The sequence below is a fragment of the Varroa destructor genome, unplaced genomic scaffold (assembly GCF_002443255.2).
Source record: "Varroa destructor unplaced genomic scaffold, Vdes_3.0 BEIS01000003.1, whole genome shotgun sequence".
NCBI classification, from domain to species: Eukaryota; Metazoa; Arthropoda; class Arachnida; order Mesostigmata; family Varroidae; genus Varroa; species Varroa destructor.
This window is the reverse complement of record NW_019211456.1, coordinates 32,402,558-32,424,811: the sequence shown is the minus strand read 5'-3', so window position 1 is coordinate 32,424,811 and position 22,254 is coordinate 32,402,558. Positions and strand designations below refer to the sequence as shown.

Here is a 22,254-nt window from a genome sequence, read left to right as displayed (position 1 = left end):
TATATATATATATATATATATATAGCAAACTACAGAAATATAAGTTTTAGCAAATATCCCTAATGAACCAACGATTACAATGTTCCAATACGTATAAACATTTTTCTAAGAATCAGACGAGCGCTTACATTTTTTGACCTTCATTAAACGAATATATAACTGGTTTTAAGCCCGAAACTCCTCTCTCAGTGGTTTAGCGATTTCCTATGTTGGTGGCAGTTAAACTCGCCGATGCTTTTCCGGTGGAGGGCTTACTTAAATGGTGACCTGACGATTTCAGAATCGGCCAATCGATGTTCTACATGCGATACACTTACATGCCTATATTACGTAAACAAATATTATACTCGATAGGTACAACTCACTGATCTGTGCGAATCTGAAGGCCGAATCGAATCGCGACAATGATGGACTTCTGCTAGTTTACTGCAGCGGTTCCTCAACAGACCATATTTTCAACAAGTACAGGAATCTAAAAATACTTTCTTATTAGTATCGAAATCCTTTCCCATTTATGTAGTAGATGACCTATTAGCCTCAGAAGCCACTACAGCTATTTGAGGATCTTGGACCTAATGTATTAATAAGGCTGTGATCTGTACTATGACCGGGGTAACCTGAGCTACAGGAGGTGCCTGCGACGCATCGGATGGTGGGTCATGCTCGTGATTCTGGCTAATATGTCATCAATTTCTATTCGAAGACATTGAGTTAAAGCACCACGTCATGTTTTGATTTTCACTTCAACTACTGAATAGTTATCATCGAAAATCGGAAATGTTAACAAGCAATTACTACACAGTAATTAGTTAGACGGGCAATAAAAACGGAAAGACATGAGATTTAATCGTCGTTTTTCGACGTCTACAAGAACTAAACACGCTCGCTCCTGTTTCTGCCAACGGCTAAGTTCAGCTGACTTTTCAAGTTGCCTTGATACCTCAACCTATAAAGTGGGTCGCTGAGCGGTCCTTATGTCTCTTTGTCCACTAGGTCCGTGTGTTGGGAACCTACTCAGTCGCTCGCTCGGTTGGTTGATGAAGCCACCTTCTGCTACTGTTTGTTTTGAGTCGATATGGGCAAGTCAAGTTTTCATATCTCCTTCGCCTGCCCGCTGATCTCATACGTGCAGCACTTCCCGTGCATCAGAGCGTCGCCATGACTCCGAACTTTGACCAAAGTTCGCTTGTCGCTGTGCGGACGGCAACTTAGGTAGCAACTAGTTGTTACAATTTTTACCTGAAGCCTCTAAACACCCCATCGTTTAGATACCGCTGTGATACCTTTCGATGAGCGCCACAAGGTCATTGTCGATAACGAAGGCAAATATGATATATATTTCAGTGTTCACTTTCAAATTCACATTTTGATAAGAAAGATGCACGTACGATTTCAGACACCCTCGTAGTTGGTACCAATGTGAATACAAGTATGCATATGTAACTGTATATATGTAGGACTGTTCGAAGTGAAATGAAACGACAAAGGACAAGTGATGTACAAGGGCACTGGACAATGGCGAACGCGCCTGTTACTCAATCATACTTATACTCATAGAGTCTATAAAATCAAGAAATTGCTGGTTGAGTTGGTTGCGCACACCTGAGTTACTACTATAGCTTTTTACAATAAAAGCTGATACGTTGGCGCAAGGGGCATACAGCCGAGCAGACTCTAAACTACACTCTTAATTCGATTTCTATCTTACCTATTAAGCGCATATACCTTGATTGATTCGCTGTATTGAACAAGGTTTACAATTCTCTGTGCCAACCAGTTCGTGTCCTAAGTTATACTGGCGTAAGACACATACATAATTAATGAAAAATAACCATCAATACGATTTATCGAATTTTAGTCATTTGATTCTTCATATAGGGGTACAGGGAATTTAAGATTAACTAGCGCATGAATCATCACTCATATGTAATAATTATGTAGTTAAAAACGGCAACGATGTTAAAAATTTCACTGACAGGTAAACCTGACCCCTACTCCTAATTTGCATTGTACGTTCTTCTATTGCAAATAGTTTTTAAGAGAAGCCCGAGGCGACTTTGTAGGGTATCCACATTAATTACAAGTTAGTGCTAGCAGATTTAGTAATACGACGCTTATCCTATTTAAGACATCTGTTATTCTTCTACTCGTTAATGATTCTAAACGATGACAAAATAGGCGTACTCTTGTTTTTATCGAAAACATTTCCCAATGTCAGGACCCAATGTTTTCAAAGGCTCTAAGATTCGAAAACAGATATTGTTTAAAAATAATTGCAATATGTCAGCTGCGATCCATCAAGTAATAGACGTTACCTTAGCTTTGATGCTATCTTATGTGCTAATATACAATTATAACGGTAATCAGTCTTCGAAGAAGCAAATGCGGATTGTCACAACATTAAAACATGCAACTTTTTTTTCTAAGCACATGCAATGCGAATTGTTCGATAAAAAAAATCGAAAATAAGTTCGTAACTTTTGATTTGGAACTTCTCCCTTTACTCTTCCTAGAGGGACTCGTAGGTCTCCAGCAGAATCTGTATCCGTCCATGCACATACTACAAAACATTCTGTCAACAACTAAAGATGAATCAAGGTCCAACGAAAGGAACTTCCGTATTCAGAAAATCCTATAAATTGCCTGTTTCCTTTTTCTTGCCCATTTTGAGTCGATGAAGTGCCAAGGTTGACCGTCGTTAGCTATTGTCAGACATCAATAGGTGTCTTTATGAGGCAGGTACGAGCGGACCTGATCGCTGCGGCGGTTTCCTAACGACAACCAATGCTCCCACTACAGGCTGTCAACGGCTACTCGCACAAAATGCGAAGCAGCAATATAATCCCTGCCTTACAAACGTCTTGTTAGTTGAGCTACCAAAAGCTCACTTTTTAAAAAAGCGCTAAAGAATCTGTGTACAATGTATGAAGATTTTCTTTTAGCATTATTACCTACCGAATTATAACTAAAGCAGTAAAGATCGATACGTCTTTTCATAAACCTATCTATTAGATCGCGGACTTCGATCCCGTAAGCGCACGGTAGTTGTACTTCATTCTCAGTTTGGTTTTTACCCAAGAGAGCTATGAAGCGGTGTGGTAACCATTTGACAGTGCTGAAATTTAAGTTGTTAGTGATAGCCAGATGTTCATGTTGACCATGATAACGCATCCAAGAAGACATGCATAAGCCAGCTAGATCACGACGCTTCCAGTGTGACCGTTTTAGGTAAGTGTATTGATGAAAAGCTTAAACTGTATACCATATTTGCCAGTTGGAAATCTCACAATTGTCCAATCGTATCGTTAAGTGACCTCCCTCGAGCGGTCAGATCGCAGCTGTGAGAATACGTCATAAAGCTTACGGTAATGTAGCACGTTGACTTAAATTCATCAATAACTACTAATATACGTAACATGGCTGATTTCTCTTGTATTAGAATATTAGTGTTTAACATATAAATCGCATAGGGTCGTTAATACTGTTGGGTATACCGCTAACAATTTGGTAATCATACATTTTACATTGATTTGGTCTTGAATTATGGCGAAGATTTAAATGCACACCACTCTGGTACGGGTTTGATTACTATTCTAGATTACCGCTTCTATTTACATGTTTGCCTTACATTTCGAATGCTTGTCGATGCAGAACGGAGTAAGCAGTAAAACGACCTAAACAGTAAGACGTGGCATTCAAAGAATGAATCTTTCTGCATAATAGTAGGCTATTAGTTACAAAACACGTTTGGTAAACTTTGACCATCTCTTTCCCGACTGCAATGCAGACCAATGCTACTACTGGCTAGACGCCGACGTATGTCAGTTCGAAAGAAGATGGCAGATAGTCGAATATGAATTCAACGAAGGAATACCCCATCTTAAACTCAGTCTGTCGACACGAGCCAGTACGTGGCGTGTGCTTTGGCTGACCATCTATTCCATCTAGACACATACCTAGTTATCTCTAGGCGGAAAGGCAAAGCTTTTCGGCGAAGATATTCCATATGTATATGGCGGTCAGCTAATCAAAAATTGCCGCCCTCCACAAAAGTAGCCAGTTCTAGATCTTTCCCAGAGTTTAGCTTTCCGGACTTTGACAGAGAACCTGAGCCACAACGACATTTCAATCGAAAACTTTGTTTGTTATAGGTCAAAGGGCCGTCAGGCTGCTTGCAGCAACCAAATCATGTTTATTTTATTAATGTAGCTTTGGAACTCCGAGAAAGCTTCAAGACTGCGACAGTAATGGTGTATGGCTTGCATGCGAGTAAGCTTTTTTCATCTGAACGACGAATAGAATGATTTTATTATTATATTTTCGAAAGGCTTTGCACCGGAGGCTGTTTTACATTTAATGCATAATAGATAAGACAAGAATCCTGGTCAAGTAAACAAAATCATCGACACGTTGTTCAAAATTCCAGGGAGCTCTCCGGTTCAAATTTGTGGAATGCGTTAAGGTCGACAGGGAAAAGTTCATAGAATCTTTCTAAGGAAGATCGTGTTAGTGGGCTAACGATAAAGTCACAAGGAGTCTGATCTGAGGCCGCCGCATCCAGGTAAGGTTAAGCCAGAACGGGGGGGGGGGGGGGGGGCGGTTCTTAGTCAGGGTTTTACAATAGACCACCCCCATTACGACACAGCATTAACATGAGTAAGCAGTCTGAAATTTTTAAATTAAAACTAAGCCAAGTTAAATAAAGTTTAATTTATATACCTTAATGGCATTCTCATTCATCTTCAAGAAAACCAGTAGTCTCCCTTTCTCTCTCTCTATATATATATATATGCGAATTGAGATAACTGCAAAAAGTATTCCCATCTTGTAAAAAATAGTGGATAGAGAGACATTATAGCGCCGAAAATTAGAAAAAGCATTTGCTTTTGACAAGCTAGCCTTACTCATATTTACCACTGAACACTTATGGGGTATATATGCTCAAAATTAGAAATTAGCGCTTGAGGCACATTGCGGCGCTCCATCTGTTGACCAATTTTGAGCTATGTTCACGTGTACATCATAAAAGATCATCCATTTTATTTCGCCATCTCGCTCATCTAAGCTACCAGCTGTGATGTATAACTGGTGGTGAAGTTTTTGAAGATAGCGCCGGCGACTTGAATGGGAGTAAGCGGGATAAACGAGCTAAGACGTTTGCTCAAATACACGTTATCAATTCATTTAAAAATAGGTCTGAATATTCATTGGGCGCGGTATCGCTTGTATCGTAACAGCTGGTATGGCGGTTCAGCATTTACTTGAATTCTTCAGATATCTGAAGTAACCAGACAGTACCCATGAGTTAAGTACGATAATAAATGTTTTCGTTCAAATTAATGAGAACATTTATTTTTTAATGTCAAAGGTTAGTCATACAATTTGACGTGAGTACTGAATCTTGTGATTACTTCGCTAGTGCATAAAACGTTAAAGATGCATTGGATAGTCCAACAAAGCTGAAAAACGAATTCGCCTTCAAAAGGGTAAAGTCAATTGTTGGCGAGCTTCGAATTATGTTGCGTAATGCCACACGCCATTAGATAGAACATATTATAGATCTAGGTAAAGGACAAGGCTATTTCCCCTGAATTATGATGACCATAAATTAACCATTTTGGCGCTAACCTTTTCGTTCGAAGGTCGAAACTAATGCAATTTATACTGACATTTTCTGACAGACCACTTGTGATCTGGGGTTCCACTTGTTCGATCAGATCATACCTTCATCGGTTGTAATTTACTGTGACAAACATCGTTTACGCACTTCCTTGACCGTTGCACATACTGTCCGATTGGATAACTTGACAACTTTTCATAGTCATAGGTTTAAGTGGCTCTTCAAATGTCTTGTGTGAAGGGCCCCGCTACACATAGTTTTATATTTCTGCCTCTGTTAACAGTGGGAACTCAAATGTTTAGTAATAGTATTTGCCGAGATCGACCAAGTCGGTAAGAATGGTTTCAGACCGAGAAGCCTATAAATGAAAAGTTATCAAATGTGATACAATACGTTTGTAAGTATAGCTGCCGACAGCTGCGCCTGCGGCCGTTAGTCACGATACCGTTGAAAACATTGAGATCTATCTCATTTTGCCGCGGACCTGTCATCAATCGAATGCAATGCAATAACCGCGATGTGCCTATATCAGAAGTCCAGTACGCTTACACCTAGCTGGTCGTACTTTTGGCAGGTGTTTTTAGGTGATATTATCAAATTCACTTTGAATGTGGCGTATTCTCAACGAAAAAGACCTTTGTGCAAAATAAATATACTCACATGCTAACAAGGATGCAAACTTTATTCTTTCAGAGAATATCACATCATCCGATATCGCAAGTATATCGATATATACCTCTCTAGGAGAGACCGATCTATACATGACGGTGCTTGAGTATTCTGAACTTTGGCGTGTTGACAGGCTTTGCATCGTTGTCGATTTCGAAGGACAACAGAATCTCAGTTAAGGCCATGAATACTTCCTGTTAATGGAATAAGTCATACGAGAGCTAGATTCTATGCGACGAAGGTATCCTGTCGTCCCATCAGATCACTGCGGTGATCAACGTCAATTTTACAAGTCAAACCCAAAACACAGGTGCATGATATGCTAAACCTAGTTTAGTTTTTTAGCGTATTTGTCCAAAATACATAATTTGACCGTGAGCATATTGGCATGATGCGCGACATATATCCCACATTTGTTACGTTGAATATTTTTTTTCGATAAAAACCGAATATTTAGGGTCCCTAGTTTATCTGAAATGTACGTGGTGTGCCAGCAAGATTCAGATACACCCTAATAGAGCCGTTACGACTAGAATCTCATTGAGAAACGGCAATCGTACAGAAGTACGCGTGCGTGTCGGCGTATTGTATTGGGTGTAATTTACTGAATGTAATGGGACTTGCTAATTGATGCTTTGTTTATATTGATGTGGGACCATTATCAAAAGAGAGATTATCAAAACTCACTTTTCTTAATCGTGCAGCTGAGTTTTTAAGCTGAGTATAAATTATGTGATATCAATGTGTGTACACGCATTTAAAATAATCTGAGAACTTTCCATTTGACGAAATATAAAAAATTATAACTTTTCAAATTTTCAGACGGCGAAAAGATACATTGTTGCATGTTTGAACAGCACAGATACGTACACAATCAGGTATGGCGAAACGCAAATCCGGTCAAATTACTGCTAATTTCCGTATTCGAGATAGCCAGCATTATTGGAAATGCTGTTTTTGTGTGACCCCGATGAGCTTTAATGCATTTTAGACACTTTTTCCAGGAAAGCTTAATGCGGAGTTTCTGAGCACGCATATTCTTATCACTGTTAACGTTATCGTCGTCTCGTTGACGCACTTGTGCCGTTTGTATCAACTTAAAATCTGCCTCAACTTGCCTCGCTTTAACTAAGCTTCAGTTTTATTACATGATTCGAACTTCAGAGATAAATCAAACTCTAATCTTTTGGCAAACACGAAAAAAGCAGTTCCGTTATAGCTTGCGCTGAAACACTGAATGACTGCAGAAAAATGTCAAATCACAGTTAAACGCTTCTAAATAAAAATTCTAAGTAAAAATTCTTTTATGTTGGTTCTAGCGAAGACGTAACAGGTACACCTATACAAAACATGGGTATATAAGTGGGTTATATCTCATGTAAATGTTAGCCAGTGACTAAAATGTGCGGGTACTCAATCGATTTCTTCTACTGATTATCAACAAGCGGCTCGGTTCGAGCGAGGGGCTAATATGCCCTGCACGGAGCACGTATGGGGTCGACATTCACAAATACCGATATTATTGTTTTCATTGCAATTTCTATCGTGCTATGTAATAGTTAGAATCCTTAAAGATGATCCCATTGGACAAATATAACATGCTTAAACATGACCCTATGATTATTAATTTTCTATCACAATAGCGTCCTTCCCTTTTCCATACAAGAATACGCCGGACTATAAATTTGGATCATTTAGATTAGCATATCCAATAAAGAATAGGAAATATGAAGGGTACTAACAATGCAGTACAAAATGTTTGGACGGTTTATTAATCATAGAAATAACTTTATTCTAGATTACGGGATGACAGTGATGCTGGTGGCGTGACTGGTATATATGGAGCTTGGCGAATGTATTGAATTAAATGAGAGGCCAGCAACGGATAATGGAAGCTATCGATAGCAATATCATAGGCGCTAAGGTTTTCTGCTATCGTTTCTTGTTCAGTGCAGAAAATGGCAAGATTTGCTATGGTACAATTAACAAGTGTCTCCGACATGCAGTGATTAATCTTTACGTAATACGACTTGCAACCTGACAACTCGCATCCTAGGTCCATATTATAGCAGTAGATGTCTCCACTGCATAGTGACACGTTACGAAAGATCCACAAGGGGAGAAGTTGTGAACTTCATCCCGATATAGCAAACTAAATGCCTAGGAGTCGTTGCCGTAGATAAACAATACATCTCTACTTAAATAACCGGTCTACTTAAGATTTTCTTGTAATGTATTGTAGGAGCCTAGGTGGAGTGAGAGACATTAAAGCAGTTCAAAAATGCCTCGTAAACTTTGATTTATGGGTGTTACTGTTGCCGCCTTCAAACAAAAGTCGGTTATTTTTAGAAGGCTGTATAATTCCGATACCACTGAACAGTCCTCTTCGTGACGCACAGCATTCATGTTGGACATATTTGCGGAAAACGAACCCTTCTGCTAATAAAATAGTAAATTTTAACGTAAAATGATGATCCTTTCCTTCTTAATCGATACACCGTTCTACAATCAAGCATTCTACAGTCTTTTTTGATCGGTATCCATAAATCCGCTTCTCTAGTTGCAAACTCAGCAAGGAAGAGTCGGGATCGACTGTTGTAAGCTAGCCTTGTTTCCGCCTGCTGTGATATATTACAAATTAATCATAAATACGTTGCTGTTATTGAATATTTTTGCCATTTGACAGGATGCTTTAATGATACATTCATCGGATTGAAGCCTGAGAGTCCAGAGAAGATTGGTATTTATTACAGCTTCAACACCGTCGATAAGAAGACGAATCTCTCATGGGATGCTACTGAGGATTATATTTGGTCAAATGTAGCTGATACGTTTAAAAAAAGAACTCAGTTTGTGCTTCAGGCTTATGTGTCTGCAGTGTCCAGCCAACTCTTATGGATCTACTATTAGAACACTACCCCGGTCAAAACGTCGTAGTGATGCTTATCGATAGGGTAAAAGGGGCTACGTAAGTTGGCAAGTTTTTTAATTGGCTGTCTGCGCCTTTTCGATGAAGAAAAAGGACGAAATCCGATTTATTATACTATACAAGAGGGTCTGACATTAAGTACTTGGATTTATTACAATACGAACGTCGGTAATGGTTTCTTTGGAGTGGTAGTTCTGCTCGAAACTATGTATTAACGATATGTATATGTGCTGGATAATATCACATAACCATATAGTAGTTATTCGGTGCTCTATCCTAAAGTATAGTGAAATCCTTAAAAAAAGCTACAATGATCAGCGTAGTAATCATATCATACGGCAGATGAACTTAAACCTGGCATTTGTAGCTTTCTCTTGTACAATAAGGCTTGCCTTACGGTGAAGTGGATAATTGTCGTTCTTAGTGGATGATTATTATTAAAATTGTTCCCAGGCAAAGTTTTTGCCGAAGACATTCATTTCATGTACTTTTCGCCCATTGGCGGCCAAATGTCAGGCTATTTCGCCAGAGACTTTTTAGGGAGACGAATACGAAGGTAGAAGAACATCATGCAACCTGTCTGTCATAGAATAAAAAATATTCGTTAAAATATACGTAAAATATTGTCTTATAAGTACAAGTTTATAATATATATAGTATCATAGATTTGTCTGAAGCCTACACTTATCCTTATAACAATCACTAGATCGGAAAGATTATTGCGTTTGACATGGCGTCCTCGCTATCTGAAGACAACGAAATTTTTCCACGAAAAGACGATGCCAGCTTTATTGAAGGAGTTCATACATCAGGCGGACTGTCTGACGGGTCAGGTGGGTAGCATCAATCATTCCTCGATACAAGGCGTTCTCCAATTGAATAATAATCAAACTCTGCGTTCTTCAACTAAAACTAGAATAATAACTGTACCATAGCGACCCGTAATATTACTTTCTGCGAGATCAATTTGTCGGTATTGGAAACTGATTGGTAACCTTAAAACTAATAACTAACTAATAACTAGTCACACATACAGCTACGTATTGAAAACAGGTTTAAATAAGATGCTGAGAAATACTGATAGAAGAGTCTTTGACTTTAATACTGTTTCACCTATTTGCACTCCCTTTAATACAATTAATTACTACTAGATATGATTAGTCGATAGACTCCAATCCGGTATATTTAAACCCATCTTGAGTTCATGGCCTCCTCTTCCGGATTTGCCACACACGCCTAACATGTATTCTTAAAATTCGTGGACAATTCGTTGCTACAGAACTATCTACATGCTACTACTACTATGCTACAGGACTTTTCCTCTTGTGACAACAATGATCCGGCTTTCCCTGTTCTCGATGTTTCACTTTGTGGGCAGTGCAATCTGCGTAGAAAAACACGGTTTCTCTTCTCAAGTTCTGCGAAATCTGATTTTTCCTGCCGTACTACTGTTTAATCGATTCTGAGCGTGTTTACCTACTTGATTCAGGAACAACCATACAAACCTTGGCCTTGAATCTTGAAAGAGACACGTTTGTTTCATGTCGGAAGTTAGCCGTCTGAAATGTTGTTGTAAAACTAAAGAACTCATTCAAATCGCACTATGGAACCAAAGTGACATATTTTTATCAAATGTGCTTCTTTTTCCTATAACTCACGCTTGTTAGATATACTATTTTGTGAAAATAAGTCCTTGGAATTACCTCGTCTGTAGAACTTCAATAAGCTCCTCTACTAGAAGAGGTACCTAACGTGAGTCTTGCTGAACTTAACTAACTTTTTTACGACTGACTGAGGGAAATGCACGGCAATAAAACAGATAGCTGTAAACCGAATTTTCTTTCTTTGTGTTCATAACCTGTGGTATTTAATTACTGATCGGCTTACTTTGCTAACGATGCGATTTAAGCCAGTGTGGCTGTATGCATGTTCTCCTATGCTGACCATATTAATACGCTCAACGAGGTAATCCATAGATTACCCCTTCACATTTGTCGCGTTCTTAAAACTCGCTTCAAATTTCGGCCGTAGCAACAGCTACTACTTGTTTCTGAAGAAGGAGAGAAAACTAAATTGACGTCTGTATTAAACGTATATTACCTCGAGGTATTTTAGCGTAAATTGCTCGCTAGTTTCTGTGATCGCTGATCGTCGAAGTAAAACAGGAGACATTTGCTGTAGCTAATCTTCAGCTGTTCGCCGCCTTTTCTATTTGTAGAATTTTTTCTAGTAAAGTAAAGTGCGCCTACACCTAGCTTCGCACCCAGACTACATGCGTATCTTTCAGCTGACGGTACAAACACGTTGCCCCTGCAGCGTCGCAGGGCTAGAATTGTTAGCGAACGGTTTACACTTATACGATCAATATTCTCTAACGGAAATTTACCGCCCAGAGATGTTACCAACGATGACAAAGTGCGTAATAGTGAAAATATGTACATTAGTAAATGGAAAACTAATAATACACGGTGATACCTGTTCTTTTTGTCAGGTCGGAATTACACAACCCTATGGCGACATCGACTACTATCCCAATTGGCGATAAAAATCAGCCCGGCTGCAGTATAATAGAGGTTGCTTGCAGTCATCAGAGAGCTTATCAGTACTATATCTCAGCTTTGCAGAATCAAAAATGCCATATGAGTAATATGTATGTTGATAACTTGAAATCGAGCTAAGTATGTTGCGACCAGTTACGCAATTTACATTATGCGCCGCGTAATGTTTTAAAATGTCATCGATTTGTGTGTCTTTAAATAAAAAATATCATTGTTTACGTGCTTTTTCAATCGAAAGAAATAACTATACGATAGTATGTGAAAATAATAGGTTTCTAATTACCTCAGGGACTGTCTTTTGTGATTGATCCTTGCGTCTCGGACAAGTTCTAGGTGTGCTACAGCAAAGGATGCCCTGTCTGACCCAAACCGCATATCCTTGGCCGGTTGCAAAAGCCCACTGGCTCGCCATGCAAGAATGACAATGATATCGTCTTTTTTAAGACCGGAAAAGAGACCCCATTCTGCATCTATCAGTACTAGACCATAGTTAGTATAAGGCTGTTACCTAGAGGATATAATCCTTCGAAATATATTTAGTTTATTAAGCGAAAGACGAAAATATTGAATCGTTTGTAAAATGCTGATATTTTCAATTATTATAGCTCCGTCTTGCGGCCGCATAAAGCAGTATCAAGAACATGCTTACTAGAGAACAGAACATTTAGTTTTTTCACGTATGTTCTAGACTTGATGTGTTTCTGCGAAATATCTGTTTTAAGCCCTCACGAGGATCTACGACTAAAATATACCAACTCATTAACTCCGTCACATTAGATTTGGGTTGAAAGCAAAATGGCTGGCTAGTTTATATTTTATTATAACATTTGTTAAAATTAACCAAATAACCTGTTCTACTCATGCTTTAATCCTTTAACCATATATGCTATTTTAACATTAACCTTCAATATCAGCTTGTTTTAACGTAGACAAAGCTCACCGAAATAGGTGTACAATAGCATCGCAAGGTACAATTGCATGGACATCTCACCGAAAAAGGCTACGCAGGGATGTGTATATTGGAAAAAACTTCTGTTCTTTGACATGATGCCGACAGACGTATTTAGGCAAATGACAGTCGAGCGATATCTTGATCTCTATTGCCCACGATTGCATTATTGAAGTGCTACGGAGCCCTGACGGTGTTTCCGTTGCGCCTCTTTATTACCATACGCATCGGTAGGCCCTCTTTGTTTGAGTGGCTTCGAAATTAGCACGACTCCAGTTGCGTGCTTACGGAGAAGATGCGGCTAGCTCAAAGACACTCCGGCCTCTGTTGGTGCGTTAGAAACCACGTCCGCATTTCCTCAGTGCGGCTTTGCACTTCAGCATTTCACGGCTGCCCAGCAATCCTGTATTGTTGTCATTGCGCACGAAAATGACGCAGGTGGCCCTCGTCGGACTCACGTTTGTATCAACTGTAATACAACTTAAGAACATAAACGTAAGTAAAGATCCCAACAAGTTGGACACGAATTGGACAATGTCTACAAGACTGATCCCAAGCAGCTTAAGTGTAAGTCAAAAGATCAATTTGACTCAACAGGGTCAAGCTTGATCGAATAGTATCTGGTAGCTATGCAACACTGGATAAATGAGCTCGAAGCTTGATATTGATGTATAGAAAACTATCACAGTAAAGGCAATAATGAAAGAATTGTTACGTACTACCGTTAACAGCGTTCGAGTTACCGCTGTTAAATCTGGCGACCATACATTCGTCCGTTGTGCGACCCGGCACCGGGACGAAAGTTATAGTTAACACCGACGCAGCCACTGGGGTATCCGATGATTCAGTATCTTCTGCCAATGGGGTGATGACGAGCGAGTCTAAATCATACCTCCGTCGGCTGTAATTTTATTCATTGTCTATATTGCGTAAGAACACAGTTATTACCAACACTGCCAATTGTCAAAAATGGTTTAACGCAACGATTTTTTGTTGCAGTCTTCTCTGACTAGATACAACCGTTCGAAAATACTCGACATAGGATCTACTAAGAAACAACTGCCAACCTATCGAATAGTAACAATAATTATAACAGATTAGTATCCGCTTGGAAATTTTTAATATTAATTATTGACCTCGTACATTACATACCTACCACGCAGACCTCTGGTAGAACTACCAGTGACTGCCATTGCGGGTATCGCTTGATCCGGGCCACCGCTCACCAATACGATACGTTGATTTGGACTAGGGCTATATTGTGATGGAGAAATTGATAGTTGCGGATTGACAGATACTGAATTGCTTTCGCGGACGTGCCATCCGTTGTGTGCCGAAAGAAACTATTTAGAGAAATAAAAGTTAGCATATTGAAATAGCTTAAAGGCGAGACAAAACGCATAGGTTAGCCTCGTACTATATGCAGATGTTTAGATACGTCCTGTATTAGAAACACAAATACGAGCAACTTTTCGGCAGCTAAATTACCATTATAGAATTGTTTGATTGTAATATCAAATACGTTCAACATGATGGTCTGTCTACACGATGGGTTCTGTAAATAACATCGAGCATGCTTGCATCTCTGTTACTTTGATCAACTAATCTGACTACAATGTTAGTGTTTTGCAAACCTCAGTTAACGGATCTACGTTTATCATTACAGATCAGTCAACGAAAAACGGACTCAGACGCGCCTCAATCAGCGTATTCAATAAATTGCGAAGTAAGCCAAAAAGATCTAGCCACGTTGCCGTTTAGCAGAGTTTGCCAATAAAGCTTGAAGAAAAAGCAGAAAGGAGATGCAGGTGCCTCAGAGAGGTCGGATCAGTATCGCACATAAAGAAATAAATATTGAAACAACGCATATATATTTCCGTTAAGAAAGAAAATATCCTTCTGTCTGAAAGCGCCGATAGCTTGATCATCCTCATTCGCAGGATTTCATACATTTTCCAGCATACGAAATCGAGCTCTCACAAAACTGTGCTTCTTTAGGGTCTGCGTAGTAATGTCACTAGCAGACACCATGTTGGCAAAGCCGGTTTGTTTCACGTCGACTGAGGAGAAAAACAGTCGCAACGACTGGACTTGGCACACAGTGGTGCCTACACATCTGAAAGTTCAACATGCAGGTTCACGAAACACCTTCTTTTGAAAATCAGTTAAATGACAGCTTGCCTTTAAGCTATTTGGTCTACATAAGCCTGTCCCTGTCCATTTCTGGGTCTAGCAAGCCCGAGCGAGACATTGAGCATACAACTTTGAATAAACCGGTGTCTATACGTAAATTAAGTCTGACGTAAAAGAGAATCTTATTTGGTAATTACATCATGCCGAAAAGCGTCTCGTAGCTGCAGTGAGCTTAGTGGCCCGTCTTGTTCTACCAATGTATTAGCCAACATGAGGTTTTGTTTTTTTATCTGAGAAGATACGTATCTGGCAGATAGCTGTATCAAATTTAGTACCAGAAAAGTTTGTCAGTCGTAATGGCCCATAGCTAAGTTCATAGAACACACACCAGCACTTTCTTCGTTCTGAGTAGTATAAAGGAATTAACCGTGACTACTTATCCGAGCTTCCACAATACTCAAGCTAACAGACTAAATTTTACTACACATTGCGCTAGCACCGGCACCTGCTAGACATTGCTGCTTTTCGAGTTATAGCTAAGATTCATACAAACCATCGCTATGGGCTACGAGGTCGCGTGCCGTTCGTTACGCAACTTTCTACCGTACGCTTGCGAACCTACCGTAACCGCCTGATTCCTTGGGTTTTGATGTCCGTCGACGGCGCTAATTACCGCGATTGCGAGCAACACGAACTTCATGATAGAACTTCATATAGGTGATGACACCGAGACGAGATGTTCAACGCCAATTACGAATGCCAGTTCTTCCTGTAATCAAACCACATAAGCGCTTATCACTGCCTGGGTTCGTTGCTAAAGTCTGCGTACCGCCACTAAAACGACGGCGTATTTATAGAAGAACTAGCCTCTTGCGCACTTGTTTTTCGCCGCTTACCATATCATCCTATATATATAATCTGAATAACTAAATCACACGACATTTACCGTTACGTTTTCTCCTATGATGGACACAGGTTCGACGTCCTAGTACCACAGTCGCTACCTGGAAAGCACGCTTTGAATGCACGTCCACGCACAGCAGCTGTAATTCACAGTCTATCGGAAACACAGGCTCAATGAGGAATGAATACGCAGGAAACTGCGTCAGCTAAAGACTTTATCTAAGGCCAACAATTTGCATCGTGTCGACGCCCTTAGCGGCACAATAAACCAGTAGACGTTATAATCAATACGTAGGCCTAATTGTTGCGGTAACAGTCGCGTATTTATCACAAGACGTGACGTTGCACTTTTTGCTGTATTAGGATGATCTTAGCTAAAGCAGCGTCACGCCATTGCATTATCATAGCAGTTCGTGGCTTGGGCTTTAAGCGCCTTTCATCACTTGAAACCGTGTCAATACTGAGGGACGCTTCGACGGTGCGTGCTGATGGCTGTAATATATGGAAGCAGCGATAGTAGACAATATGGTAGGTTCACAACTGACTTTTAGCTGGAGAGTCTGTTGGCGATTAAATTCTATTTTAATGACTGATCCTCTGATAAAAGTTTGACTAGTTTGACTAGTCGGGTAGTTCTCATTGGGTTGGCAACCGTAATTAGTGGCCCTAATAGACAAGCGTTGACTGGAGGTTTCATAAAAGCTTACGCCTTATGTTAAGCAACACAAAAGACAGCAACAAAAGAGTTTTCTTACTTGAATAAAAACCGTCTATATACTGGAGGGTTTTAATACGAAAAAATGCTTTAAGCTTAAGCGCTGCACGTTCATTTGGATATTATAAAACTGTTTGTTTTTTTTTTTGAGTATTTTATAAGCTTAAGCTCGTTAAAGAACGCTGGCGTATTGAGTCTCTCGGACCAGCGATGTTCAGTTTTGGCTGATTTCACCGCTTTAACCGCTCCGAGTATTTCGCGGAATGGTATGCTTCTTGCAATATAGATAGTACTAGTTAACAGAAGGCCACAAGTTATTACTTGGTAGGTGATTCAAATCACTATTGGATTTGTCCATTCAAAAAAGGAATAATGTCCTAAAGCATCTTATTCGGATTCTCCGGCGGAAGACACTCTTTGTCTCGTGAACCTTTTTGTATGGACAGAAGGTATTTAACATGATACTATGGATCTATGGAAAAGCAAGTTTTGAAAGTCTGCAATTTTGCCGAAGCGCACTTTGCGGTAGAACTTTGACTCGTGTTGGCTTTACGTGCGGTTTCTCTTATGCATCCTATAGAGGAAAGAGATCGTTATGTAGGCATAGAATATTCTACTTGCAGCATACCTAAGTCACTTGTGACAGCCAAAACGTATTGGTTTGAAAAAAGCTTATTATCTAACTATAATCATGAGATTCACTGCATTGTCACAAGGCCGTAGGTTTAATGTGACACACGCCCCCGCGTGAGGGCTTAGACTCATGGACTGAAAACGGGTTACACTTATTGAATAAAGGGAAATAAGTTAGGTCTACTCTTCTTATTCACTCGATAGGAAGTTCTGCGAAGCAATAAGGCTCTTTGAGCTAAAAAAAAGTCCTCTATAGTGTACCTACATATATGAAGGACCTGAGCCTGCGAGTTTCGTGTTTAACAATGAACTAGTTATAATGCTGGAAATCACTAAGTTGAACTGAGTTAAGAAATGTAAGTGAAGATAAACGCGAAATTTAATTCGATGTGAGTCTTGTGCAATACCATGAGTACGTTCTCGTCGGCCTACACGCATCCCATCTCTCCACGGGCTGTTTATTAATAAAGCCTGTTATTCGTAGACAAATAGAAAATCTCTTTCAACAAATAGCGGTAGCTGGAGAAAATGGTGCGAACGCCTGCTCCCGAAAACCGAATGTTTAACTTATGACGAATATGCCGTTTGTAAAAATATATTGGCTTGGGGACAATTTATGATTGCACTTTTCTCTAGTCTTTGGTCATTAACACGACCTGAAACATTGCTAACAGTAACGAACGCTGATCGGCGCTGTCTGCCCAGTATAGTAGGTTTTTGTGTACAAGCAATCTCTCCGTGAAACAGGGTGATCTTGCAAAAACCAGAAGCAGTTGTAAAAATTGTGACCCAGAATTGCTTGTCCTAAAATAGAATAATATATATGTGGGAGCTCTCACCGCATCGTCAAAACGTCTCACAGAAGCTAGCGTTTATTTTGTTTTGTAGGGGTAACAGAGGTGCCATGAAGGCCATCCACAGCATTTTCAATGAAGTCGTAAAGAACAGCCGGTCGCGCGCTCAGAGAGCTCATGTCAGCTTGACGAGTTTGCCGATTTCGAAGACCAGGTCAGGGTCGATATGATTCTAATGCGGCAAAAATAGTTGGTGTTGCTATAATTGCGTTGTCCTTGGTCTCCGCTAGTGTCGTATCCCATCATTATGGCTGTCATCACCATTCTGAATACCACCATTATCAAAAATTTCATCATTATCCTCATCACCAGCATCATGGATGCGGGCACCACCGCCACCATAACGCACATTCGTGTCCTACACATCAAAAATCGTTTCTTTATCACAGGCGGTACATAAAAAAGGAGGGAAACAGTCTGTGTGAAAAAGAGTATAAAAGGGAGAGGATCGTAAGATAAAGAACCTAAATAACTATTATCAAAAATCAACAATTTACTTAGCCTTAAATAAATAGCTATGCTTACTATTTAGCAAACACGATTTTTGCAGATTTTCGATATCGACCTAGTCTGATAAAATATTTTGTATCCGATTGTTTGTTACCTATCTTTTCGTTTTTTTTTTCTATGATTCGTTTACTATTGCGTAGCATTATATACCGTTGAAAAATTTCTCCTTACCCTACCAGCCATCTTGCAACCGACTTCGTTTTGTTAAAGTCAATATTTTTAGCTGGACCATCGAACATATGAACTGAAAATAAGAAAGGAATAAATTTGAATACTACCGTTTAGTCGAAGTAAAAATGTTGCCAAGCCATTCAAGAAATGTATCACGCGTACAATGAAACCTGTTTAGGTCCGTCTAATATTTACCTGTTTTTAAACACCTCTGAATCAAGTTTAGGATGAAAGAAAAAAAAATTACTGAAGTGCGTTGTTTGAGTTGAAAACGACTTGTTCGAAAGCAGAGAGCTTTCGGGGTAGAACTCTTAGCCATGGGGTCTTGTATCTACTGTTTCTGCAGTTTTTTTATTTTAGCGTAGGACAAATAATAAATGGTCAAAAAGCTGTTTTCTTTTTTTACCACCGTATTTACTCATCTTGGAAATCCACAATGAAATTTTATAACCCCGACAAAACAGTGATAACGGCGTTGCAGCTATCAGTGAAGCAATAAAACAGTTATTGCTTTCTGAATATTTGCGCCCATTAGAACGAAATGTGCAGCATATCATACTTATTTTCACACAATGTCATGTTTTCCACCTATCGATATTCCCAAGAATCAACTTTTTTATTTTTGTTTCTGCAACTTTATTATACGTTGCATGGCGATCTTCACTAGAGATGTGGTAACTCTTCATGCCTGTCAATGGATTCAGATCTTTTGCGTTGATTCTCCTTTAGTTCGCTCTGGCTTCTATAAGAAATAGCGAACTATTAATACGTGATTTCTCAAAATCTCATAGATAGGCTATAATAGGCTATAATCTCATAGATAGGCTGGCGACCTGTTTACGTTGATGTAGACATGTGTGAACATGTTTACATTCATCAAGGTCCATTGAAATCGGATTATTCAAGTGCTGTCTCTTCCTTTGGCTGAGGTAAGAACGAACCTTCCAGAAGTACAAGTCGACGATGGAAACCCGAGCTTGAACTCGCAACGATCTGTCGCACAGAATGGTCGATAATCGCCGAATCTGTGCTGAGAGCAATAGCTACGTGAGAAGTCATTGCATTTTATCAAAACGGCTAAGATTGATCGGAAATGGAAGGGTTGGACATATCGAATATAAACTAATCCTATTTTAATAACATAACACCTTTACAAAGAAACATTAGAGTATTTGAGTAAAAAGGCGTCGTACATAAACACAAACTACTGTCATGAACGTTGATCGTCTTCGCTTGTCCTTCAGATGATCTTTTATTTAATCATTTGATTGTACGAAAGGTGAAAAGAATTATCTGCGTAAAATACCTTTGTTTGAACGTGTTAAAATAATTTATGGGTCAATGCTGTGAGTAACTCTATATATGTTGAAAATTACATTGGACAAAGAGAGCTGCCCGAGAACTGTACAACATAATCAAGCTTGAATTCGAAATTATTCTAGGATTTAGTACTTTACTCATATTTGCAGTAATTGGTGGGTGCGTGGTAGTTTCTGGACGGTAAGTTAAGACAGTAGGTAATGCTGGTTGGTTCACTCACGAAAATTTGCAAAATTATCTAGAAAGGAAGCAACTAAATATACCCGCACGATGCATATTCTACTAGCCGTCTAGGTTATTAAGCTTTTAGTGCTAACTATTTCTGCAGCGGAAACTGCAGCCGAACTACCAGCTTCTAACGGCAGAGTTGTAAAGCTTTGCGAGGGTGCTACATATATATGAGCATTTGGAATATTCCATGTTTATTTATCACAGCTGACCCATAGCATAATTTTATAACAGCTCATTGACTTAATAGCTTGCATTCAAGCCACTTGACTAGCTAAGAGTAGTGACGCAATATAAATTGCTCTGACCTAAAGTAAGATATACTTCACAAATTTATTTCATTTTTCAACAACAAGTATTGAAGTTTCACATCGTATTCTCAAGACCGGAGCGCCACACTGGCACATACGCAGTTGCGCATAAACCCATTTTAAGGGCAAACCTTATCTCGTGTAGAAGAACTAGACCGCAGACTGTATAATCAATAGCTTCCGTTGCGTCAAAACAGTTGATCGATTTGTACTTGTATGGACTCTTCCGGTAGAATAGTTACTAGTAGCTAAACGTGAATTGTACTAGTCGCAGTTCGCGTTATTTATCTAAGTACGCCAACTAAAGGAAAAATCTGTTCCGATTATTAGACTGTTAATTTAGTCTTTGACGCTAACGTATAGCCTACACGTGAAAAATCAACATTTGTTCTCTGTCCCAATTCCCACAGACGCAATATTTTGAGGAGTAAGAGAATTGTGCAGTGGACAGTTTTCCTTGAAGCTTAAAGTAAACGTATAATTTAAGCCCTGAAAAATATGCTTGCAGTTGCGTCAACTCGGAAGTCACTGTTTGAATTTGTTAGGTTTTATAGCATAGTCGACCGTCGATTGCACAGTTCTAAATAAAACCACAGAAATTCGAGTTTGGACACCTTCACTTGATGGTCCGAGTTCCCAGGCAGGATTTTGGCCGCTCATGAGTCTTCCCTAAGGTGCAGGCTTTCTTGGGCAGAACAAATTGCTAGCTTAACAAGTTAACTGAAAACGCTAGCGTCTCGAAAAAAATCATCAAGGTTCACCGTTACTCAAGGCGAAATGAACATATTACCGTTTAACAGTAGTTACAGAGAACTTGTTCGTTAAATAGAACATTTGGGCCATCTATGTATTTAGCTTTATGTATCCCCTAAGACATTAAGTAAGTAGTCATTGCGCGCGTACGGGGGACATCCTCGGTGCTTAATGGCCAGTCTGTTAGTAACTAATTATATCGGTTTGAAACTTAACATACTAACCCAATATTGACCATTAGGTTGTTCAGCACTTCTTTGCTTTCCCTCAGTGTCTCTTTTTGCCGAATTGCAGCAACCGGGTAAAGTACTCATATAGAACCTGCATAGAAACACGCTTCTTTAAGAGATTGGTTAAATTCAGTGAATTATTTCGTCTAAAGAACCACAAAACTTAATTTAAAGTTTTAATAAGGCTACCGCTTGTACTGACTATGCAAACACTTACGTTAGCCTAATTTCGTTAGTTAATAGTTAACGATAAGTGTTAAGTTTAAGTGTAAGCACACAAACGTATCGAATAGAAATCAGTTTAATTTAAGCTCCCAGAAACTGTATCGATGCTCGGATAAAACAAATCTAGGTCAATGCTACTTACCTAAAATTTGAAAATCATCAACGCGCTGCCTTTTTGCAGCGGTAAAACGACAACCTTGTTGCTATGGGACTGAGCGGGCCAACAGCATCATAAGATTCTTTGTTATTAACATGTAATTTTACGGTTATGCTTTAGCGTATTTAACCAAATCTGCCACAAAAAAGTAGCTTGAAAAGACGTGTGTCTCAGATCTCATATGTGTCAATAGCGGTCGTATCATTATATGACAGTATTGAAGCCTCAGCGGAAAATGAAGCTGGGAATATCTACGTTGGCAATGAAGTATTCCTGACCTCCATTCCATAATAGGGGAGTCAGGCGGGAATTTCGAGCAACCGTACAGAAGAGTAAAACATTCAAGTTGCTTGCTAAAACAGCTTGTCGTTCACGAAAATCGTAGC

The 22,254-nt window shown here is 39.4% G+C and overlaps 1 protein-coding gene and 1 long non-coding RNA gene across 5 annotated transcripts; one reads left to right on the top strand and one right to left on the bottom strand.

The window, feature by feature from the left end:
- Nucleotides 1-4,348: 4,348 nt before the first annotated feature.
- LOC111247739 (uncharacterized) lies at nucleotides 4,349-8,715 on the top strand. The gene is made up of 4 exons (XR_002672249.2): nucleotides 4,349-4,561; nucleotides 6,314-6,599; nucleotides 7,112-7,167; nucleotides 8,088-8,715. It is a non-coding gene; the product is annotated as an uncharacterized LOC111247739 (long non-coding RNA).
- Nucleotides 8,716-12,554: 3,839 nt separating this feature from the next.
- On the bottom strand, nucleotides 12,555-15,961 carry LOC111248113 (uncharacterized). Of its 4 annotated transcripts, none has more exons than XM_022799900.2 (5): nucleotides 15,805-15,961; nucleotides 15,481-15,627; nucleotides 13,878-14,068; nucleotides 13,445-13,626; nucleotides 12,555-13,194 (listed from the first exon to the last, which is right to left on the bottom strand). In XM_022799900.2, exons 2-5 carry the CDS (start codon nucleotides 15,556-15,558, stop codon nucleotides 13,061-13,063), a joined length of 585 nt encoding a protein of 194 aa, XP_022655635.1. In that variant the 5' UTR covers nucleotides 15,559-15,627; nucleotides 15,805-15,961; the 3' UTR covers nucleotides 12,555-13,060. The 4 variants fall into 4 exon arrangements, with proteins under 4 accessions (XP_022655635.1, XP_086840358.1, XP_086840359.1 ...); XM_086984232.1 differs by lacking the exon at nucleotides 15,805-15,961 and adding an exon at nucleotides 14,676-14,841 and having other exon boundaries at nucleotides 15,481-15,694; XM_086984234.1 differs by lacking the exon at nucleotides 15,805-15,961 and adding an exon at nucleotides 14,676-14,841 and having other exon boundaries at nucleotides 13,069-13,205; nucleotides 15,481-15,716.
- Nucleotides 15,962-22,254: the final 6,293 nt, after the last annotated feature.